We start from the raw sequence: 20,861 nt of genomic DNA on the forward strand, positions 1-20,861 counted from the left end.
TATAATCCCAGCACGTTTCTCCAGGTTACTTGAGACTACATGAACTGAAGACCATTTCCTAGGCTACTGGCATCCCTTTTCCTGTGCTGGTATTTTCAAGGGATAGTAAGTCAACCAGCATGGCTAAAGGGTAGGGTTTGTTTAGCCCGAACATGAGGGAGGAATGGGGCGATCACGTGGCAACATCTTACAGGGTTCAAGTTTGGAGTCTCATTAAGCAGGTGCTTGCTGGGCGGCTCAGTCAGCTGCATCTCTGCCACCAGCTCAGGTCATGATCTCAGGGTCCTGGAATGGAGCCCCACACTGGGCTCCCTGCTCGGCTAGAAGTCTGCTTCTCTCTCTCCCTCTGCCCCTCTCCCAGTCATGCTCTCTCGAATAAATGAATCTTTAAAAAAATAAATTCTCTCCTTATGATGTCCTTTTGCCATTTTAATTACTACGTGTCTTGGAGTGGACCTCCTTAGGTGGATCTTTTGGGGGGATCTCTTGCCTCCTGTATAAGGTTTTATTTATTTCCGAGAGCAACAGGGAGCATGAGCAGGGCAAGGGGAAAGGGGAAAGGGAGAAGCAGACTCCCCGCTGAGCAAGAAACCCAGTGCAGGGCTTGATCCCAAAACCTTGGGATCATGACCTGAGCCAAAGGCAGACCAACCAAGGCACCCAGACACTCCAAGAGTCTGTTTTTGATTTCTTTTTCCTTTGTTTTATTTTCTAAATTCCACATGTGAGTGAAATCATATGACATTTGTCTTTATGAATTATTTCACTTAGCATCATACTGATCTAGATATCCTTCCATGTTGTTGCAGATGGCAAGATTTCATTCTTTTTTATGGCCAAGTAATATTCCATTGTAGAAATATACCATATCTTTATCCATTCATCTGTGGAGGAACACTTTGCTTCCATAATTTGGCTACTATGATGTTGCTATAAACACAGTGGTGTGTTATATAAACAGTGGTTTATAGTAATTCCTTTTGAATTAGCATTTTCATATTCTTTGGGTAAATATGCAGTAGTGGGATTTCTGGATTGTAGGGTAGGTCTGTTTTTAATTTTTTGAGGAAACTTCATACTGTTGTCCACAGTGGCTGTACCAATTTGCATTCCCACCAACAGTGCAGAAAGGTTCCTTTTTTCCATATCCTCACCAACACTTGTTTCTTGAGTTTTTGGTTGTAGCCATTCAGACCGGTGTGAGGTGGTATCTCCTAGTTTGGATCTGCATTTCCCTGACGCTGAGTGACGCTGAGCATGTTTTTCATGGTTCTGTTTGCATCTGTATGTTGTCCTCAGAGAAATGCCAGTTTGTGTCTTCTGCCCGGTTTATTTTGTTGGTGCTAAGTTCTTTATATATTTTGGATGTCATTTGCAAATATCTTCTGCCATTCGGTAGGTTTTCTTTTAGTTTTGCTGATTGTATCCTTTACTGTGCAGAAGCTTTTTATTTTGATAAAGCCCCAATCGTTTATTTTTGCTTTTGTTTCCCTGGCCTCTGGGGACATATAAAAAAATGTTATGGACAATTTCAGACACAATACTGCCTGCGCTCTTGTCTCCAGTTTCTGTGTATGGTTTCAGAAAGTGTGGCAGTTTCATCGTCTGCGTGGCTGTCCAGTTCTCCCAGCACCGCTTGTGAAGAGACTGCCTTTTCCCCAATGCATGTTCTACCTATTTTGTCGAAAATTAATTGACCATAAAATCACGGGCTTATTTCTGGACTCTCTAGCTGCTCTGGTGATGTGTGTGTTTATTTCTGTGCCAGTATCTTGCGTAGTTACTGCGTCTGTGGAGTAGAGCTTGAAATCGGAGATTATAACACCTCCAGCTTTGTTCTTTTTAATGATCGCTTTGGCTATTTGGGAACTTTTGTGGTTCCACACAGATTTAGGACTATTTGTTCTAGTTCTGTGAAAAATACGTTGGTACTTAGATAGGGATTGCATTAAATCTGTAGGTTTCTTTGCATAGTAAGGATATTTTACCAGTTACTCATTTTCCAGTCTATGAGGAGGAGTATCTTTCTGATTGGGTCATTGTCCGTTTCTTTCACCCAGGGTTTGTAGTTTGCAGAGTACAGGTCTTCCACCTCCTTAATTAAGTTTGTTCCCAGGACTCCATTATTTTTGGTGCAGTGGTAAATAGGACTGTTTTGTTAATTTCTCCTTCTGCTACTTTTTTACAAGTGTATGTATAGAAGTGCAGTGGACTTTTGCATACTGATTTTGTATCTTGTGACCTTACTGAATTCATTTACTAGTTCTCATAGATTCCTGGCGGTCTCTAGAGTTTTCTCTATAGAATATCATGTCACTGCAAATAGTTTTCCCTCTTCCAAACCAATTTGGATGCCTCTGATTTCTTTTCCTGTCCTGACTACTGTGGCAAGGACTTCCAGTACTACGTTGAATAAAAGTGGTGAGAGTGGAAATTCCTGTCTTGTTCTTGATCTTAGAGGAAAAGTCAGTTTTCACCACAGACTGTGATGTTGGCTTTGATTTTTTCGTATATGGCCTTTATTAGGTTGAGGTATGTCCTCTCTAAACCTTCTTGAGGGTTTGTATCACGACTGAATGTTGTACTTTGTCAAGTATTTTTTCTGCATTTATTGAAACGATGATTTCAGTCTTTCTGAATTTGTAAGACTTGTTTTGTGGCCTAGTATGTGATCCATTCTAGAGAATCTTCTGTGTGCACTTCAAAAGAATGTGTATTCTGCTGCGTTAGTATGAAATGTTCTGATTCTGTTAGATCCGTCTGGTCCGGAGTGTCCTCCAAAGCCACTGTTTCCTTGTTGATGTTCTGTTTGGGTGACTTGTCCGGGGATGTGCGCGGGGCGTTCAAGTCCCCTGCTGTTACTGCATTACTTGGTTTCTTCATGTTTGTTATTAACTATTTTATACATCTAGGTGCTCCCATGTTGGATACATAAATATTTACAAATGGTATGTCTTTTTGTTGGATCGTTCCTATTATGTAATATCTGTCTTTGTCTCGTTTGTCTCTGTTTTCAAGTATATTCTTGAAATAGAATATACTTGATAGAAGATAGAAGTGTTGCTACCCATGTTTCCTTTCACTTCCATTTGCCCGATGACTGTTTTTCTGTCTCTTCACTTCCCATCCGCCTGGGACTTAGGGCTGAAGTATCTTGTGGGCAGCATAGAGCCGGGTCTTGCTTTTCTGTTCATTCCATCATTTGTGTTTTGATTGGGGTATTTATTCCTTTAACAGTCAAAAATTATTGACAGGTATGTACATAGAGCCTAGAGCCATTTTGTTACTCTTTTATGTTTTTTTTTTTTTAAAGATTTTATTTATTTATCTGACAGAGAGAAATCACAAGTAGATGGAGAGGCAGGCAGAGAGAGAGAGAGAGGGAAGCAGGCTCCCTGCCGAGCAGAGAGCCCGATGCGGGACTCGATCCCAGGACCCCGAGATCATGACCTGAGCCGAAGGCAGCGGCTTAACCCACTGAGCCACCCAGGCGCCCCTCTTTTATGTTTTTTAAAGTTCTTTTCTGTTTGTTGTGGAAGATCCCAGGTGACTGAGGAAACTCAGTTGGCACACAGAGAGACGGGAGAAGGGAGAACACAGCTTTATTAACGCTAGCGGGCCCAGTGGGATCGTTCCCAAAGACTGAGCACCGGACAGGGTTAGGAGAAGTTTTTATGGGTACAGGCAATGGGGGATGGTAACAGGGTGTTTTTGAGGTCTCTTAAAGCCAAATGGCCCTTCCACTCGGAAATAAAATCTGTGTGGAGGTAAGTCAAGAGAGTGCTAAATCACTTAGGGGGCTGTTTCTCTTTCTTAAACAGGACTGGGCACCTGGTCTTTTTCTTGTCTCAGCAGGAGCAAAGACTTGTTATCTTGTCTTAGTCAAATGGGATGGCTATTTGGTCTTTCCTTGGCACCAGCTGGAGCAAAGGGGAGCCAGGGATGGAAAAGGGGCTGGAGCCGGGAGTTTCCGTCCGCCTCATGCTCTCTTGCTTTCTTTGCTCATGGTGTGTTGAGTTTCTTTAGTAAGATTACTTGGATTCCTTCATTTTTTTGCAATTCACTGTTTTGATTAGTGGTTACCATTAGGCTTGTGCATAGTATCTGCACCCCACAGTCTGTGTTAAGTCGACGGCTGCTTATGTTTAAACCCATTCTTTTTTTTTTTTTTAATATTTTATTTATTTATTTGACAGACAGAGATCACAAGTAGGCAGAGAGAGAGAGAGAGAGGAGGAGGAAGGTGCCCTGCTGAGCAGAGAGCCTGACGTGGGGCTCAATCCCAGGACCCTGAGATCATGACCTGAGCTGAAGGCAGAGGCTTTAACCCACTGAGCCACCCAGGCGCCCCTAAACCCATTCTTTACTCTTCCCCCTCCGCGGTTTTGGTATGTGGTTTCATATTTCACATCCTTCTGTTTTGTGGATTCCTTGGTTGACTTTTACAGATACACTTGATTTTCTTCCTCGCGTCCTCCCTGCTGTTCTTATTTTTGAGTACACTCTTCCCTTCCCACTCGAGTCCCCTCTACCATTTCTTGTCAGGCTGGATTAGTGGCGAGTTCCTAGAACTTTTGTTTGTCTCAGAAGCTCTTCCTGTCCCATTCTGAGTGATAGCATTTCTGCATAGAATATTTTGGGTGGCAGGTTGTTTTCTTTTCTTTTCTTTATTTATTTGATAGACATCACAAGTGGGCAGAGAGGCAGAGAGAGAGAGGAGGAGGAAGCAGGCTCCCCGCTGAGCAGAGAGCCCAATGCCGGGCTGGATCCCAGGACCCTGGGATCATGACCTGAGCAGAAGGCAGAGGCCTTAAACCACTGAGCCACCCAGATGCCCCGCAGATTGTTTTCTTTAAGCATTTTGAATATAACTCGCTACTCCCTTTTGGCCTGTGTAGTTTATCCTGAAAAACCAGCTGATACCCTTATGTGGTTTTTCTTTGTATGTAATGGTTTTCCTTTTGCTGCTTTTAAGTTTCTCTTCCTGAATTGTTGCCATTTTAATTACTATGTGTCTTTTTATCCCCCAGATATTTTATTTATTTATTTGAGAGAGGGAGAACGACCATGAGCCAGGGGGAAGGGTAAAGGGAAAAGCAGGCTCCCCACTGAGCAGGAAGCCCACTTCAGGACTCCATCCCAGGACCCTGAGATCATGACCAGAGCTGAAGGCGGAGGCTTAACTGATGAAGCCACCCAGGCACTCCTGATTTCCGTGTGTGCTGGTGCAGACCTCCTTTGGGTTGAGTTTATTGGGGGCTCTCTGTGCCTCTGGATTTGGAATTCCATTTCCTTTTCCAGATTGGGGAGCTTTTCAGCTCTTAAGGAAATTTTCTGCCTCCCTTCTTTCCTGACATCTGGGATTCCTCTAATGTCAGTCATGCTTTATCTATTTTCATCATTTATTAATCTTTGTTCTTTCTGTTCGGCTTGATTATTTTCTGTTCCTCTATCCTCCAGGTCATGGATCCATTTTTCTGCTTCCTCGTCTACTCTTTATTCCCTCTCGTGTATTTTTAATTTGTTCTTCTCCTCCGTTTGGTTCTTTTTTATCTTTCCTGTCTCTTTAAGGGTCTCACGGAGATCCTACGCTATGAAGTCCAGTGATTACCTTGAAATGCTGTCGGGCACGTTACTTACCTGTCTCATCTGGGACGTGTTCCTCGGTCTCATTTTGTCTCTCTTTCGGTGTTAGGACGGTCAGCTACGTCTGCGGCTCTTCTAAGCAGCGGCCTTGTGGGGAGTTCCGCCTGCCAGGCAACGTGCCCCACTCATCAGGACACGTGCGTGGGGGGGGGTTGTGTTGTGTGCGCCCCAGGGCTGTGGGGGAGCTGCGCTTGCCCTCGGGGCTCCCTCCGCCTGCTGGAGCCTCCTTCGGTCCCTGTGAGTCAGTCTGAGGCTGCCTCGAGCGGAGACAGTCCCGGTGTTTGCCAAAGAGGCAGTGGCACCAAGTCGCGGGGTGCCCCGTTTCTGCCCCTGTGCAGCTTCAGAGCAGATGTCTGCCCTGCTCTGCCCTGGGGGCCATGTCAGCCTGGGGCGTGCGGGTACCTCACCCGCTCCCTGGGGCAGGAGGCACAGGGGAGAGTGGGGCTGGCCCACTGCCAGGCATGTGGCCTGGGTCTGGATGGGCTCGGGCTCAGGATGCGTTGGAGGGGGGAGGGCTGTGGCGTTGGCAGCCTGTGGGTAAGGCTGGCCGTGAGGGGTGGCCAGGAGCCCCTTTAGAAAACTCTTGCCACAAGCCAGATCGGGAGGCCACTGAGCATGTGGACGCGCCGTGTGCTGTGGCAGGGCCGTCCAGGTCCCGGGGAGGAGGGCACTGCAGCGCCCAGAACTGCTTCGGAGGGACTGTGGCTGGAGGTGAATAGGGGTCGGAGGCTTGCGGGGAGCGCGGCACTGGCCCGGCCCCCACTGGCTGCGGGATGCTCAGAGGGCGGCAGACAGCGGGGGCTCCCGTCTCCTCCCGCCTCCCTTTCCCAGAGCTCAGCAGTGGATCTTTAAAGTCCCCGCTGAAGCACCCCTGATCGGATGCCCTGGGGGAACCCGGCCGCTCTGTTTCCCAAGCCAGAGGCTCCAGGCTTCATCTCCCCCTGCGGCTCCCAGGCCAGGCGGGGTCTGCTGCTCTCCCCTCTCGGTGCCCAGGGTGTCCGCCCCCCCTCCACAGACAGTGGCAAGGGTCCGTCTGCCTCCTGACCGCACCTCCACCCTCCCGTCTTCTCTCACGTGGCTGCTTCTCTGCATTTCGCTTGCGAGAGTCTGTCCTGCCAGTCTCTGCGGCATTTTCTGGGCTGTGTGCGCTGAAGCGGGTGCGACCTCGTTGTACCCACGGGACCCGGTAAGCTCAGCGCGCCCTGCTGCACCGTCTCCCCTGGATGGCTCTGGACTTCCCCATGTCGCCGCACTTCGCTCCGATGCCCCTGCACCTGCGAGGATAAATGGAGATGAGGATCTGGACTCGGGATTATTCTGGGCGAGAAATCATCTTTTCAAGCAGCAGCGCGGTGCCCGGCCCCGTGCATCCTCCTTGCTGTTTGATCACTGTTGGTCCCTCGGATCGGCGGCTTCCGACAAGGCGGACTGCCTGCCTTCCCACCTCCTGCCTACCGTGGCTTCGTCGGTGGGAGGGTTTTCGTCTCCCAGAGAGCCCCCCGCGCCCCACACACACCCGCACACAGCCGGAGAGCCCCCCGCGCCCCACACACACCCGCACGCAGCCGCTGCTGCTGTCCGCTGCCGCGCCTGTGGCTCTCCTACAGTCCCGGCTCCCCTTGGCCGGGCACCCCCCCTCGGCTCAGGTTTCCCTGGAGCACTAGCTTCTTCCTCCTGCTTATTTTCATCTGTGACTTTAAGATTCGCTTTATGTGACAGGGCACTGCTATAAAGCACCTGAAGAGTTCGCAAACTCTCGGTCGTGCGGGTGGGGGACCCTGCAGTTTTAGAACCAGGTTCCGGACAGAATGGGGACAGCTGTGGTGTGCCACCTCAGTTTCAGGCATGTTAGAGGCTGCGCAGCGCCCCCCCCCCCCACAGAGGGCACTGGCACTGCTCCAGGCTCTGGTGGCTCAGACAGAACGCCCGTCTCCTCCCCCACAGGGCCTGCTCCCCCGCGACCAGCCAGAGGCAAGGTCGCAGCAGGGTCCCAGGTGAGCGGGGTGCCCGGCTCACGGGGCTGTGGTGGGTGGCAGCCCGCTTTCCCATCTCCTCCTTGCCCTTGTCAGGCTGGCGGCCCTCACTGGGGGGAGCTTCGCAAGCAGCTTGTGACAGGGGTCAGGGCACGGATGCCTCTTGCGGGGCCTGTGTGGATGACCTGCTCCTGCCCTAGTCTGCGCCGTGTGCCGTGTGAGAGGGAAGAGGCAGACCCCTGCGTGCGCTTTATCTTGGAGCCCTCCAGGATTCTTCCTTCCCGTTCTTGGTTTTCTGGCACAGACCTGACCTTCAGGACGGTAATGATGGTAACGCAACATTTCCCATCACAACCCCTTAGTCTCTCAGTGGTTCGGTCATTTTCCTAGTCGTTTACTTAATAATTAAGTCTTCTATCAAGGCCTGTGTGGCTGGATCCATTTTCTCAAAGCGTGGTCCTTGTGGAGTCCTCTCCTCCCTTGGTCCTTTCTGTGGCTTCTAATTAGTTCTTGTGCCATCTATTTACAAATATTTTATCTTTAGGAAAATAACTGTACAGAAAAGAAGTCATCTGTACATGTTTTTAAATCAGTACAGTTGATGTTGTGGGTCACACTGTGTCCCCCTGAAAGGTACTCTGCAGCCCTAGCACGGTAGGTACCTGTGAACGTCAGCTTATTGGAAAGACACTTTTGGAAATGGGATGCGGGTGAGATGCGGTCGTCCGGGATCAGGGCAGGCGCAGGTCTGGTGCTGTCCTTAGGAGAAGGCCGTGTGAAGGCAGACGGGAGGGACACATCTACAAGAGAACGCGGATTCCTGCCAACCACCAGCAGCCAGGAGGGGGGCAAGGATGACCCCCCCACACCATGACCCTCAGCGAAAGCACGGCTCTGTGGTGGGGGGGGGGGCTGCGCCACTGCCCCGGGAGTGGGGGACGCGCCCTTCACAACAGGACCCTCAGCTTTACCACAGGGAAGACTAAGGCCGTCTTTTGCCTTTTCAGACATCAGTGAAGACTGAGGAAGAAGCCACCCAGGCCCTTGTCACAGAGCAGCGGCCACCTCTGAGTCAGACCCCCGGGAGCCCCCATGGGAAGTCGGCTCAGGAGAAGGTTCCAGACGTCTGTCTGATGGGTGAGGGCAGCCTCTGGCCGGTCCTCGGTCTGTGCGCACCTTCTCCTGTCATTAGCTCTGAATGACCCTTGTGAGCCAACATTCCCGACAGCCCGTCGCTCTCCCTTCCCCTTCTCTGTCCTCTGCCTGCGGACTTGTCCCAGCCCTTGCCCTTTCACATCCCCCCCATCTTCTTCCGTCACTCATCACTCAGCTTACTGGCTCTTGTCACCTTCTCGCTCATCCCTCCATACTCCCTGACCCCCTCACGACTCCTCTGCTTCCCATTTTCTTTCCTATAAAGGGTTCCATGTAAGTGTCCGGTTGAGACATCTCCAGTCTGGAAACCGCACACACGCCTCTGCCTGATCCCTTCTTTACCTCAGAGAAGCTCTCTTCAAGCTCCAAAAAGACTATTGTCCTCATATAATTTTCTTTAAATGTGCTTTATCTTGCTAGACCGTCTCCCCAGCTAACTGACCTTCCTCATTATCTTCCCGTACTGTGCCAGACTTTGTAGGGCCACGGGACAGCGCTCCTGGGATGCCTGACGATTACATTAATTTGAAAATCCTGTTCCCAGGGCGCCTGGCCGGCTCTGGCAGTAGAGCAGGCGACTCCCGATCTCAGGTTGTGAGTCTGAGCCCCACCTTGGCCGTAGAGCTCCCTGAAAAAGACAATTCTGTTCCCTACTCTGGAAATGTTTTTTTTTTCCTCTTTCTTAATTCAGGCAATAGATGACATATAAATTTTATTATTTTAGCTGAAGAAGTTGTAAATGAAGATGGATTATTTAATGCAAAGACAGAAACTTCTCAAGAAATGGAGCATGCTGCTGAGGCCCCCGGAACAGCCAGTAGGTGAGTGTCCACTGGTCCAGAGCTGCTTCCCTGGGATAGTGCAGGACCAGTAACTCTCGCTTCTGTCACTGTGGGGGGCCCGAGGCACAGCGACCTACCAGTATCACATTACACAAAACCTTCAGTTGGCGCACAGTTGCCTCCAAGAATCCCATCCTGACTCCGTTTACCTTTCCCCCTTCCCTGAGCGCCCTTAGGTCTTTGTGGAACCACAGATGAGCCAGAGAAGGCAGAGGATTTAGACAAGAGAGAGGCCTGTCGTGGCGGTGGAGAGAGACCTCGCTTTAGCAAAGTGGCTGGTGGTGAAGGAAGTCAAGACAGCAGCGGGTACTTGGTGCTGGCTGTGGGAATGGAGCACGGGGACTCCTCACGCAGGACAGGAGGGACCTGGTCAGAGGCAGAGGGCTGCGTTGGGGTGAGGCCATGAGCCCTTCAGAGCTGAGAAGAAGAGGAGAAAGGAAACGGTGCGGGAAATTAGCCTGCCTCGGCAGCGGAGGGGGGGCACTCCGAACCGCAGCTGAGAGAGAGCGGAAATGTCTTAAATCCCAAGAAAAGTGAAAGTGTTCATAAAGTCCAGAGGCCTGAGCCAAGGTCCACCGAAGGAGATGACGCTGTGTGAGTCCTCGTGCGCGCGCAGTGGGAATCCGGTGGCGTCCACCGGGGGCGCTTGGCCTCAGAGCCCAGAAACCTGACTCCCCGTGTGTCCACCCGCTGCGGCCACGCCAGCCACAGTTGCTTTACCTCCTTTCCCTGCTACTCGCTCCCCTTTCCTCCTCCCACCATTTTGGGCCACGAGGCACGTCCATCGTCCATATCTGTTTGTATAAAGTACGCACTTGGGCACGTTTTCAGACCTGCGCGTGTCTCCGAGTACTCACAGCGCCACGGAGCCCGCGGGCCCTCGGCAGGGACACCGCTGCGCGCGGCTGACTCCGCTCTACGCCCTCGTGGGGGACTGCTCCGGGCCAGAGCACGGGCCGCAGGACTGCCCAGGCCGAGGCCGAGGCCGAGTCTCGGTTCACTTCCGCTCAGTACCGCCGCCTGGACTCGCGGAGAGAAGCACCGCCCGTGCTCAGACCAGCGGGAGGAGGCTCCTACTGGCCAGCCAGTGTCATCACCCACTTCTGGCCCCCGTGACCGCGGAACGGTCCCTGCGGCGCCAAGTACTAGGTCTACAGCGGGCAGGAGGCCGCCTCTACACCTGCGCCCTCCCGGGACCGAGTGCAGACGGCTTCCCGGAGGCCCTGCCCGGCCTCCCGTTTCTCACGGGCTGAAAGGGACTCCGGGGACGTCTGGCGAAAGAGAGGCTGGTGGCACCGAGTACCGGGAACGGGATTGGAAGGACCGGCGTGGACCGGGTTCTGCCTTTACTGGACGAGCTGACTCGGGAGAGGCTCGGGCTGCTGGCAGGACAGTCGCGGGCTGCCGCTGTCCCCGAGCAGATGGTCTGGGAAAGCTCCTTGGGTTTCGAGCTACACGGTGGATCCAGGATCAGTGATGAGTTGGTGGGAGAGGCGGAGGAGGAGCGGAGCTGGACGACTCTCTGGCAGCCACTGTGCTTACGCTCCGGCTTTCCAGCCGGTTTCCCTTGGCTCCACCCGGTCAGGAAGCGCCTTGTCCCTGCCGGGCACAGTCCGGGAGGGCACAGCGTGGGGCAGGGGAGGGGCCGTCTGGACGGGACTCGGGGCTGGGCGGGGGTCTGGGGCTGCAGATGAGGTGGGAAGGACAGAGGAGGGACCACGCCGGCGCCCGAGAGGGTCGAGAGCTGAGGCGGGAGCCGGAGCAGGCGGCGGGGTCAGCGGCACTTCCTGCCCGAGCCATTCTAGGGCCTCTCTGGAGCCGGGCGCGAGGGTGTGCGGCTGAAGCTTTGAGAAGGATGAAGATGTGAAGTGTGGGGAGCGAGGCCCGGGGAGCAGGACTCCAGACAGGGTGGTGACTGGCCGAGTCTCGGAGACCCACACGGCGAGCACGGAGCGGCGCCCACGCGGGGGCGAGGACTGCAGAAGCCCCAGTGGCGGCCTCCCCCGGCGCTGAAGTCGGGCTGCAGAAGGCCCCTGGGCAGGCGCTCCGGACGCTCCTGGCCAGGGACGGGTGAGGGGGCAGACCGCGGGGCCAGCGGACTGGGCGGGGAGGGGCCGTGAGATGGGAGGGCAGAGGCCTGGGGCGGCGAGATGAGAAGACGCGGCGGGACGGCGGCCCCCGCACAGGGTCCCCGCGGCGGGAACATTAGGCAACGCCGAAGGGGCCGCGCGTGCGCACTGGAGACACCCAGGACAAATGCTGTAGGCAACCAAGTAAATACACGCAGCGGAAGTTATCACACATTCTTTTCAGTGTCTTTTCCCCCTTAGTCTAGACTGTTTCTTTACCAAGAGGACACGAGTGGGGGAAATCCAAACTTCTCATGAAAAAAGAAGCTTGTGTAGAACGTTTCTCATCTTGGTGACATTAGCTTCCTTCCTTGTAAACCCCATAAAAACCAGTTCAGCGGCAGTTAAGTTTTAATGTCTCTTAAATTTCTCCCCAGAACAGTGTGTCCCCCAGCTGAACGTAGAGCTGGGAGAGACTCAATCCTTCCACACTCAGAAGTGCTGAGGGAGGCGTGAGGGAGCCCAGTAAACAACAACCCCCTTCCTTGTCCAAGTTTTAGACGAACTGATGGAGATACAGGAGTAAAAGAGGATTCTGGAAACCTCGACTTCATTACCAACAGAAGCTCGGCTAGGAAAGGAGCGCCCCAGCAGACCTCCCCCTACACAGGCCTGCCCGGTACAGCTTGGGGCCAAAAGGAGCTTGGGGCATCTGCCACCTGCTCCCAAAGAGGGAGGTGCTGCCCGAAGATGCCCGGCTCCTTCCAGACTCACAGCTGGTTGTCCGGAGGAGTGAGCGCAAGCCAGGGAGAGGCCACAGCATTAGGTCCTAGTTGTGAGAAGCAGGTAATCACACAGGATTCATGTTATAGTGAGACTAAGGATTTTTGTGGTGTTTTCTTTTTTCATTCCAGAGATGGCATGCGCCAGCCTCCTTGTACTTCTGTCCCTGCTGACAGGACAGTTGCGCATTTGAACACCCTGAAGGACCGTTACCCGGGTGACTTGTGGGCCCGAATGCACATCTCCTCCTTGGAATATGCTGCAGGAGACATGACCCGCAAGGGGAGGAGAAAGGACAGAGCTCGGGTGAGTGAACTGCTCCAAGGCCTTGCATTCTCTGGGGACTCAGATGTGGAAGAAGATAACAAGCTTGAGGCCCACCACGCTCAAAAGAAGCTAAAGATGTCAGATGTACCAGAGAAGAACTGGACCAAAAGAGACATTAAACCCAACTTCCCAAGCTGGTCAGTGCTGGATTCTGGACTTTTGAATCTCAAGAGTGAGAAGCTGAACCCAGTAGAGCTCTTTGAGTTATTTTTTGATGATGAAATATTCAACATGATTGTCAATGAAACCAATAATTACGCATCTCAGAAAAATGTCAACCTGGAAGTCACAGTTCCGGAAATAAGGTGTGTCTTGGGTATCTTGCTTTTGAGTGGATTTGTGAGGCGTCCCCGAAGGGGAATGTACTGGGACATCTCTGATGCTGACCAGAACCTGGTTAGAGATGCAATTAGAAGGGACAGATTTGAATTGATTTTCTCATACCTACATTTTGCAGATAATAGCCACCTAGATCAAAAAGATAAGTTTACAAAGTTGAGGCCTCTCATAAAGCAAATGAATAGAAATTTCCTCCTCTATGCTCCCCTGGAAGAGTACTATTATTTTGGTAAGACGATGTGTGAATGCTTTGACAGTGACCAGTTCCTGAATGGGAAACCTCTTAGAATTGGCTATAAAATCTGGTGTGGCACAACCACACAGGGTTATCTGGTGTGGTTTGAGCCTTATCAAGAAGACTCAGCAGTGATGGTGGGTAAGGACGTCGATCTGGGTTTAGGTGGGAATCTCGTGCTGCATTTCGCTGATGTTCTTCTAGAGAGAGGCCAGTATCCCTACCACCTGTTTTTTGATAGCTTCTTCACGAGTATCAAATTGGTGTCAGCCTTGAAGAAAAAAGGACTGAGGGCAACAGGAACAATTCGAGAGAACAGGACTGAAAAATGTCCCCTCATGAATGCAGAACATATGAGGAAAATGAAGAAGGGATATTTTGATTTCCGAGTAGAAGAAAACGAGGAGATAATTTTGTGTCGTTGGCATGGCGATGGCATTATCAGCCTGTGCTCCAACGCTGTGGGCATAGCACCAGCCCGGGAGCTCAGGTGTTCTGCTAATGAGGAGGACGTCCACCAGGGAGCTCAGCCGGCCCTAGTGAAACTGTATGGTGAGTGCAGGGAAGGTGTCGCCAAAATGGATCAAATCATTTCCAAGTACAGGGTGAGAATAAGAAGCAAGAAATGGTACTCAATTTTGGTGAGTTACATAATTGATGTGGCCATGAACAACGCCTGGCAGCTACATAGAGCCTGTAACCCGGGCACCACTCTAGATCTCCTAGAGTTTCGGAGATACGTTGCACATTTCTACTTGGAGCACAACGCTAATCCGTCAGATTAAGGCAGAAAAAATGAACATGATGCCAATATTAACAGGACAAAAATATCACAGGTACAAATCCGATTATACCCTTCCAAAGCAAACCTGATGCATGTAATGGAATTATTAAGTAAGTATTTTAAAATGCCGAGAATCTGTGTAGAGTTTCAAAGACTACTGTAACAAGTAATTTTTTTAAAAACTATCTGTAAAAATGTTGAACTTGAGTGTTATCTTTTTCTATGACTAATTTTTGATGTGAGATATGGGAAATCATTTGTTGAACTGATTAAAGAGGTACAGTTTCATTCTTTCAGCGCACAAATTAATTTTTTGTGGAGATTTTTTAAAAATGCAAGCACTGTCATAGTAACCACAGCATGGTGCTGAATCTGCAGTTGAAAATCCGGCAGAGCCCATGACATAAGGATGATCGAAGAAAGACCTTAGGTGATAACAGGCTGAAAACCTCAGTGCTGCTATAAAACTGGACCAGATGGTGGGCAGGAGAGGGGGCCCGGCCAGCACGCTGCAGGGCGTACTGTAAAGGAGAAACGGGGGAAGCAGTGCCTCTGGAGGCTGAAATGAAAGCTGTGGCTGCTGGGCCTCGGGACTGGCAGAAGCAGCCAAGAGTAAAGAAAACTGAGGAAACAGGAAGCAAATCAAGTAACAGCAGCATCTTCACGGGAGGAAAGGAGAAGTCACCAGCAGGGTAAAGTGGACATAAAGCCCATGGAGAAAAAGCTGTATGTCAAACTGAACAGCCTAGAAGAAATGGATAAATTCCTCAAAGCACAAACTATCAAAACTGAATCACGAACAGGGGCGCCTGGGTGGCTCAGTGGGTTAAGCCTCTGCCTTTGGCTCAGGTCATGATCCCAGGGTCCTGGGATCAAGCATCACATTGGGCTCTGTGCTCAGAAGGGAGCCTGCTCCCCACCCCCTGCCCTGCCTGCCGCTCTGCCTACTTGTGATCTGTCTCTCTGTTAAATATATATATAAAATCTTAAAAAGAAAAAAAAAAATCAGGAAAAAAAAAAAAAGAGAAAACTTCAAACATGCCCATAACCAGCAAAGAAATTAAATCAGTAATCAAAAATCTCCAACAAATAAAAATCCAGGACCAGATGGCTTCACAGGAGAATTCCACCAAGCATTTAAAGAAGAGTTAAGGGACGCCTGGGTGGCTCAGTTGGTTAAGCAGCTGCCTTTGGCTCAGGTCATGACCCCAGCGTCCTGGGATCGAGTCCCACATCGGGCTCCTTGCTCAGCAGGGAGCCTGCTTCTCCCTCTGCCTCTGCCTGCCTGTGCTTGCTCTCTTCCCCTCTCTCTCTCTGATAAATAAATAAAATCTTTAAAAAAAAATAAAGAAGAGTTAATACCAATTCTACGCCCAGAATATCCCAAAAAAAAGAGGAAGGAAAACTTCCAAATCATTCCATGATACCAAAACCAGATAAAGACACCACGTAAAAAGGAACTAGAGGCTACAGCACAGAAATAGAGATGAATGGACCTTGTGGTCCCTTCCTCACAGTAGAGCAGAGGTGGCAGAAACAGGAGGGCAGTCCTCGCAGGACGGAGCAATGTGCGCACGAGCAGGCTCATGTGAGAATACAGGCCATCGCCCGAGGCTCTCCCAAGCTGCCGACTTGAGGACGATCTGTCTGGGACTTGCACTCCCAAAATCAAGCCACCTCTTTCTATTCCCAGCTCTTACACCATCTTGGGTAAATCTCATGAAATCCCAGCCCAACTCTCACGAGATCTTGGGGCAGATCTTACAGGAACCAGTTGGAGAGGGAGGCCCCTAGCTAGCCTCCTTTTGCAATAAGTAGGTCATGATGCATATGATGCAAAAATCCTCAACAAAATATCAGCAAACTGAATCCAACAGTATATTAAATAAATAATACACTACTATCAAGTGAGATTAATTTCCCAGACGCAAGGGTGGTTCAATATTCACAAAACAATCAACATGATACATCAAATTAATAAGGGAAAGCACTAAAATGCTTTTATGATCATTTCAATAGATGCAGAAAAACATTTGACAAAATACAACATCCATTCATGACAGAAACCCTCTAGAACGTAGGTCCAAAGGGAACAGATCTCAACATAATTAAGGTCTAATATGAAAAATCCACAGCCAGCATACTCAGTGGTGAAAAACATAGCTTTTCTCCTCAGATCAGGAACAAGACAAGGAATTCCACTGTCATCACTTTTATTCACCATAGTTCTGGAAGTCCTCACCGCAGAAATTAAACAACATAAAGAAAAGGCATACACATTGGTAAGGAATTAATAAAACTCTTCCTGTTTATAGATGACATGATACCATATATAGAAAACCCTAGAGACTCCGCCAAAAAACTTCTTAGCTGAGAAATAAATTCATAAGGAAGCAGGACACAAAATCAGTAAGCAGAAACCTACTGCATTTCTATACACTTGTAATGAACTAACAGAGAAATTAAGAACATAGCCCCACAGCTGCACCAAAAATAATACCTAGGAACAAATGTAACCATGGAGGTGAAAGACCTGTACTTGGAAAATAATGGAGCACTGATGAAGGAAATTCAAGACAACACAAATGAAAGGCATCCCATGCTCACGGGCTGGAAAAACAAATAGTGTTAAAACATCTATACTATGCAAAGCAACCTACAGATGTCACTCAATCCCTATCAAAACACCAATAGCATTTTTCACAGAACTAGAAAAAAATCCTAAAATTTCCTAAACAAAAGACCCCAAAGAGAGCAGTTTTGAAAAAGAACAAAATGGGAGATAGCACAAGTGCAGATATCAAGTTATATTACAGAGTAGTCGTAACTAAAATTGTATGGTACTACATAAGAACAGACACACAGATCTATCAAAGAGAACACAAAATCCAGAAATAACTCCACAGTTATAGTCGATCTGACAAAGGAGAAATAAATATACAATGGGAAAGAGTGTCTCCAACAAATGCTGTTGGGAAAACTGCCTGGGTATAGACATTGCTTAAAATACACACACATACACACACTCAATCACTCTCTGATCGCTTTGTATTTCTACTTATTTACTTTGCATTTTTAAAAAAATTGTTTAAAAGCTTTTATTTTCAAGTAATGTCTACATCCAGTGTGGGGCCTGAACTCACAACCCAAGATCAAAAGCCACATGCTCTACTGACTGAGCCAGCCAGAAGCCCCAGAACGCTTTCTTTCACCACACACAAAAATAAACTCAAAATAGGGACGCCAGTTGGTTAGGCAGCTGCCTTCGGCTCGGGTCATGATCCCGGCGTCCTGGGATCGAGTACCACATCGGGCTCCTTGCTTGGTGGGGAGCCTGCTTCTCCTTCTGCCTTTGCCTGCCACTCTGTCTGCCTGTGCTCACTCTCGCTCCTCTCTCTCTTACAAATAAATAAATAAAATCTTTTAAAAAAAATTTAAAAAAACCCAAAACTCAAAATGGATTAAAGACCTAAATGTGAGATCTGAAACCCTAAAAATCTTTGAAGAGCACACAGGCAGTGATTTCTCTGACACTGATCATCAATAGCAACATTATTCTCCTGACGCAAGGGAAATAAAAGCCAAAATAAACCACTGGGTTCTCCACAGCAAAGGAAACAAGAAAACTGAGAGGCGACCTACTGAATGGAAAAAGGTCTTTGCAAATGACATATCAGATAAAGGGTTAGTAGCCAACTTAACTTATATGGCTCAACACCGACAAAACAAATACTCCAATTAAAACATGGGCAGAAGACATCCAGACGGTCAACAGACACATGACAAGATGCTCTCCATCACTCGGCATCAGGGAAATACAAATCAAAACCACAATGAGATACTGCCTCACACCTCAGAATGGCTAAAATCAACAACACAACACAAGTGTTGGCAAGAAAGCAGAGAAAGGGGAACCCTCTTAAACCCAAGAGAGTCCACATCAAGACACATACTAATTAAAATGGCCAAAGTCAATATAAAATGTCAGCTCTCGCCCCCAAGGGAGGAGGCAAGATGGTGGAGGAGTAGGAGTCTGAAACATCATCAGGTCCCAGGAGATCAGCTAGATAGTTATCAAACCACTCTGAACAACTAAAAACTCAACAGGAGACAGAAGAGCAGCAATTCTAGGAACAAAATCACTACTTTCCGGAAGGTAGGACGCGCAGAGAAGTGAATCAGAAGCGACGGGAAGATAGACCGCAGCGGGGAGGGACCGGCCCCGGGAAGCAGCGGAGCAATGGAGCACAAAATCGGAACTTCTACAAGTCTGCTCCACCGAGGGACATTGCTCCAGAGGCTAAGCGGGGGTGGGGCCTCTGGGGGACAGTGTGGTTTCAGGTCCCATGGGGTCACAGAAAGACTGGAGGTGCCTGAGTGTGGTAGAGCCCCCAGGCATCAGAGCGGGGAAGCCAAATACAGAGACAGAGCCAAGGAGTGAGCTCTCAGTTCGGGCTTACCTTAAACCGTGATGCGGGGGACACTCGGGCCACTGCTCTTCGAGCAGGGTCCCCACAAGTGGCAGATCCGGGGAGACCCCCTTCTTCCTCCTCTGGGAAGAACAGCATAAGGGAGCACACAGCAGGGCATGGGGCCATGCGCCAGAGATAGAAATGCTCGGTCAGAGTGCTCAGAGCGTGGCCGGAGACCAGGGAGATGGGAGGGACTGAGCACTTTTCTCCGAGGGCGCACTGAGAAGCAGGGCCCCGAGCTCTCGGCTCCTCTGGGCCAGAGATAGGGAGGCCACCATCTTCATTCCCGTCCTCCAGAGATCCATGGAAAGCATTCGGGGAACAAAAACTCCCAAGAGTGAACCTGAGCAGATTACTTAGCTGGACCCTGGCAAGGGCGGTGCAGTTCTGCCTGGGGCAGACACTTGAGAATCACCACAACAGGCCCCTCCCCCAGAAGATGAGCAAGAACATCCAGCCAAGACCAAGCTCACCAATCAAGGAGAACAGTGCAGCTCCAGAGCTAAGGGAAAACAATGCATAGAATTCATGGCTTTTCCCCCAAGATCCTTTAAAAAAAATTAACTTTGCAGGACTAAAGGTTTTATTTATTTATTTGACAGAGAGCGATCATAAGTAGGCAGGGAGGCAGGCAGAGAGAGAGGAAGGGAAGCAGGCTCCTCGCTGAGCAGAGAGCCCGATGCAGGGCTCAATCCCAGGACACTAGGATCAAGACCTGAGCCAAAGGCAGAGGCTTAACCCACTGAGCCACCCAGGTGCCCTGCAAAGTTAAAATTTTAAATTTATTTTTGTCTTATTCTATTTTTTTAACTTTTCCTCTTCTAATTTTTTAAAACTATTTTATCAATACCTTTAAAAAAAACCTTTTAAAATTTTCATTGTTACAGTCATATTTTATCCCATCATTGTATTTAACCTTATTTTTTGTAAACATATAGGTTTTAATGAAAATATACCCTAAATCTAGCTCCAGCCTGATCATACTCTCTCCTTTTTTCCCCTTCTTTTTCCAACCGACCTATCAATTCCTTTTTTAGAATCTTTTTAAATTTTCATCTTTACAGTCATATTACATCCCTTCACCGTGTTTACCCTTATTTTTGTATATGTAAGTTTTCTTTTCTTTAAAATTCTGGAAGGTAGTTTCTTCTAAGAGACCAGAATATACCCAAAATCAAGTGGGTGGTTCTGTTCTATTCACCAGTCTAATATATGTGTATTTTTTTATTTTTTAATTTTTTCCTCCATTCTTCTCCCCACAGTTTCGGGTCTCTTCTGGTTTGGTTAGCATATATTTATCTGGGGTCTTTGCCATCCTTTTAGTATTTCACTCTCTCGGAAGAAGGCCGAGGATGCGGCGGGGCGGTCCGCTCAGGACGAGCAGGCGGGGGCGTTGGCCCGCGGTGGCCCGGGTAAGGGGCGCTTCCTGGTGCGCGTCTGTTTCCAGGGAGAGGAGGGCACCTGCCCCACCCGGACTTCGCGCTCACCCTGCGCTCCACCGGCATGGACCCGAGCGACGACATCGCGGTCATCCGGATCCCTGGCAGCCGCGAGTTGGACGTGAGCTTCCGCGTGGCGGAGAAGCTGGCCCTGGTCCTACGCGTCTACGAGGAGAAGCGCGAGCAGGCGGACCGCTGGGAGAACTTTGTGGTGCTGGGGCGGAGCAAGTCCAGCTTGAAGACGCTCTTCATCCTCTTCCGGAAGGAGACGGTGCACGTGGAAGACATCTGACCTGGCTCACGCGCCACTGTGATGTGCTGGCCGTGCCCGTGAACATGACCGACAGGTTTGGGATCTGGACCGGGAGTACAAGCGTGAGATCGAGCTGCGCCAAGGGGAGGGCGGGGTTAGGCACCTGCCAGGGGGCCTTCTTCCTGGGGGCCGAGAGGGGCTACAGCTGGTACAAGGGGCAGCCCAAGACGTGCTTTAAATGTGGTTCCCGGACCCACATGAGCGGCAGCTGCACGCAGGACAGGTGCTCCAGGTGCGGCGAGGAGGGACACCTGAGCCCTTACTGTCGGAAGGGCATCGTGTGTAACCTCTGTGGCAAGCGAGGACACGCCTTTGCCCAGTGTCCCAAAGCAGTTCACAATTCCGTGGCAGCTCAGCTGACCGGGGTGGCTGGGCACTGAACACTCGCCTGCCTGCCAGGGTGAATACAGAGCCAGCTTACCCCTCTTAAGTGCCAAAACTTTTTTTTAGACCATTTTTTACGTTTTTGAAGGAGATCTTTTTA

The 20,861-nt window shown here is 49.9% G+C and overlaps 2 protein-coding genes and 1 pseudogene across 7 annotated transcripts in view; 2 read left to right on the plus strand and 1 right to left on the minus strand.

Moving 5' to 3' along the window:
• Window positions 1-14,799, plus strand: part of PGBD1 (piggyBac transposable element derived 1) — a 35,065-nt gene extending 20,266 nt beyond the window's left edge. For all 5 annotated transcript variants that reach the window (XM_044261175.1, XM_044261191.1, XM_044261199.1 and 2 more), the window contains 3 exons: window positions 8,627-8,756; window positions 9,499-9,595; window positions 12,600-14,799. In XM_044261175.1, the coding sequence (XP_044117110.1) occupies window positions 8,627-8,756; window positions 9,499-9,595; window positions 12,600-14,154 (1,782 nt within the window). In that variant the 3' untranslated portion in view covers window positions 14,155-14,799. The remainder of the gene's footprint in view (window positions 1-8,626; window positions 8,757-9,498; window positions 9,596-12,599) is intronic.
• The window catches only part of ZSCAN31 (zinc finger and SCAN domain containing 31), a 42,190-nt gene continuing 29,564 nt past the window's right edge, over window positions 8,236-20,861 (minus strand). The window contains exon 5 of one of the 2 annotated variants that reach the window (XM_044261251.1): window positions 8,236-8,419. The gene's annotated coding sequence lies outside the window, so the exon portion shown is untranslated. Of the gene's footprint in view, window positions 8,420-20,352; window positions 20,421-20,861 lie in introns of those variants that run through there. The other variant, XM_044261256.1, reaches the window with a different exon arrangement.
• On the plus strand, window positions 18,168-20,858 carry LOC122909907 (annotated as a pseudogene).

Source organism: Neovison vison, chromosome 1 (assembly GCF_020171115.1).
Source record: "Neovison vison isolate M4711 chromosome 1, ASM_NN_V1, whole genome shotgun sequence".
Taxonomy (NCBI): domain Eukaryota; kingdom Metazoa; phylum Chordata; class Mammalia; order Carnivora; family Mustelidae; genus Neogale; species Neogale vison.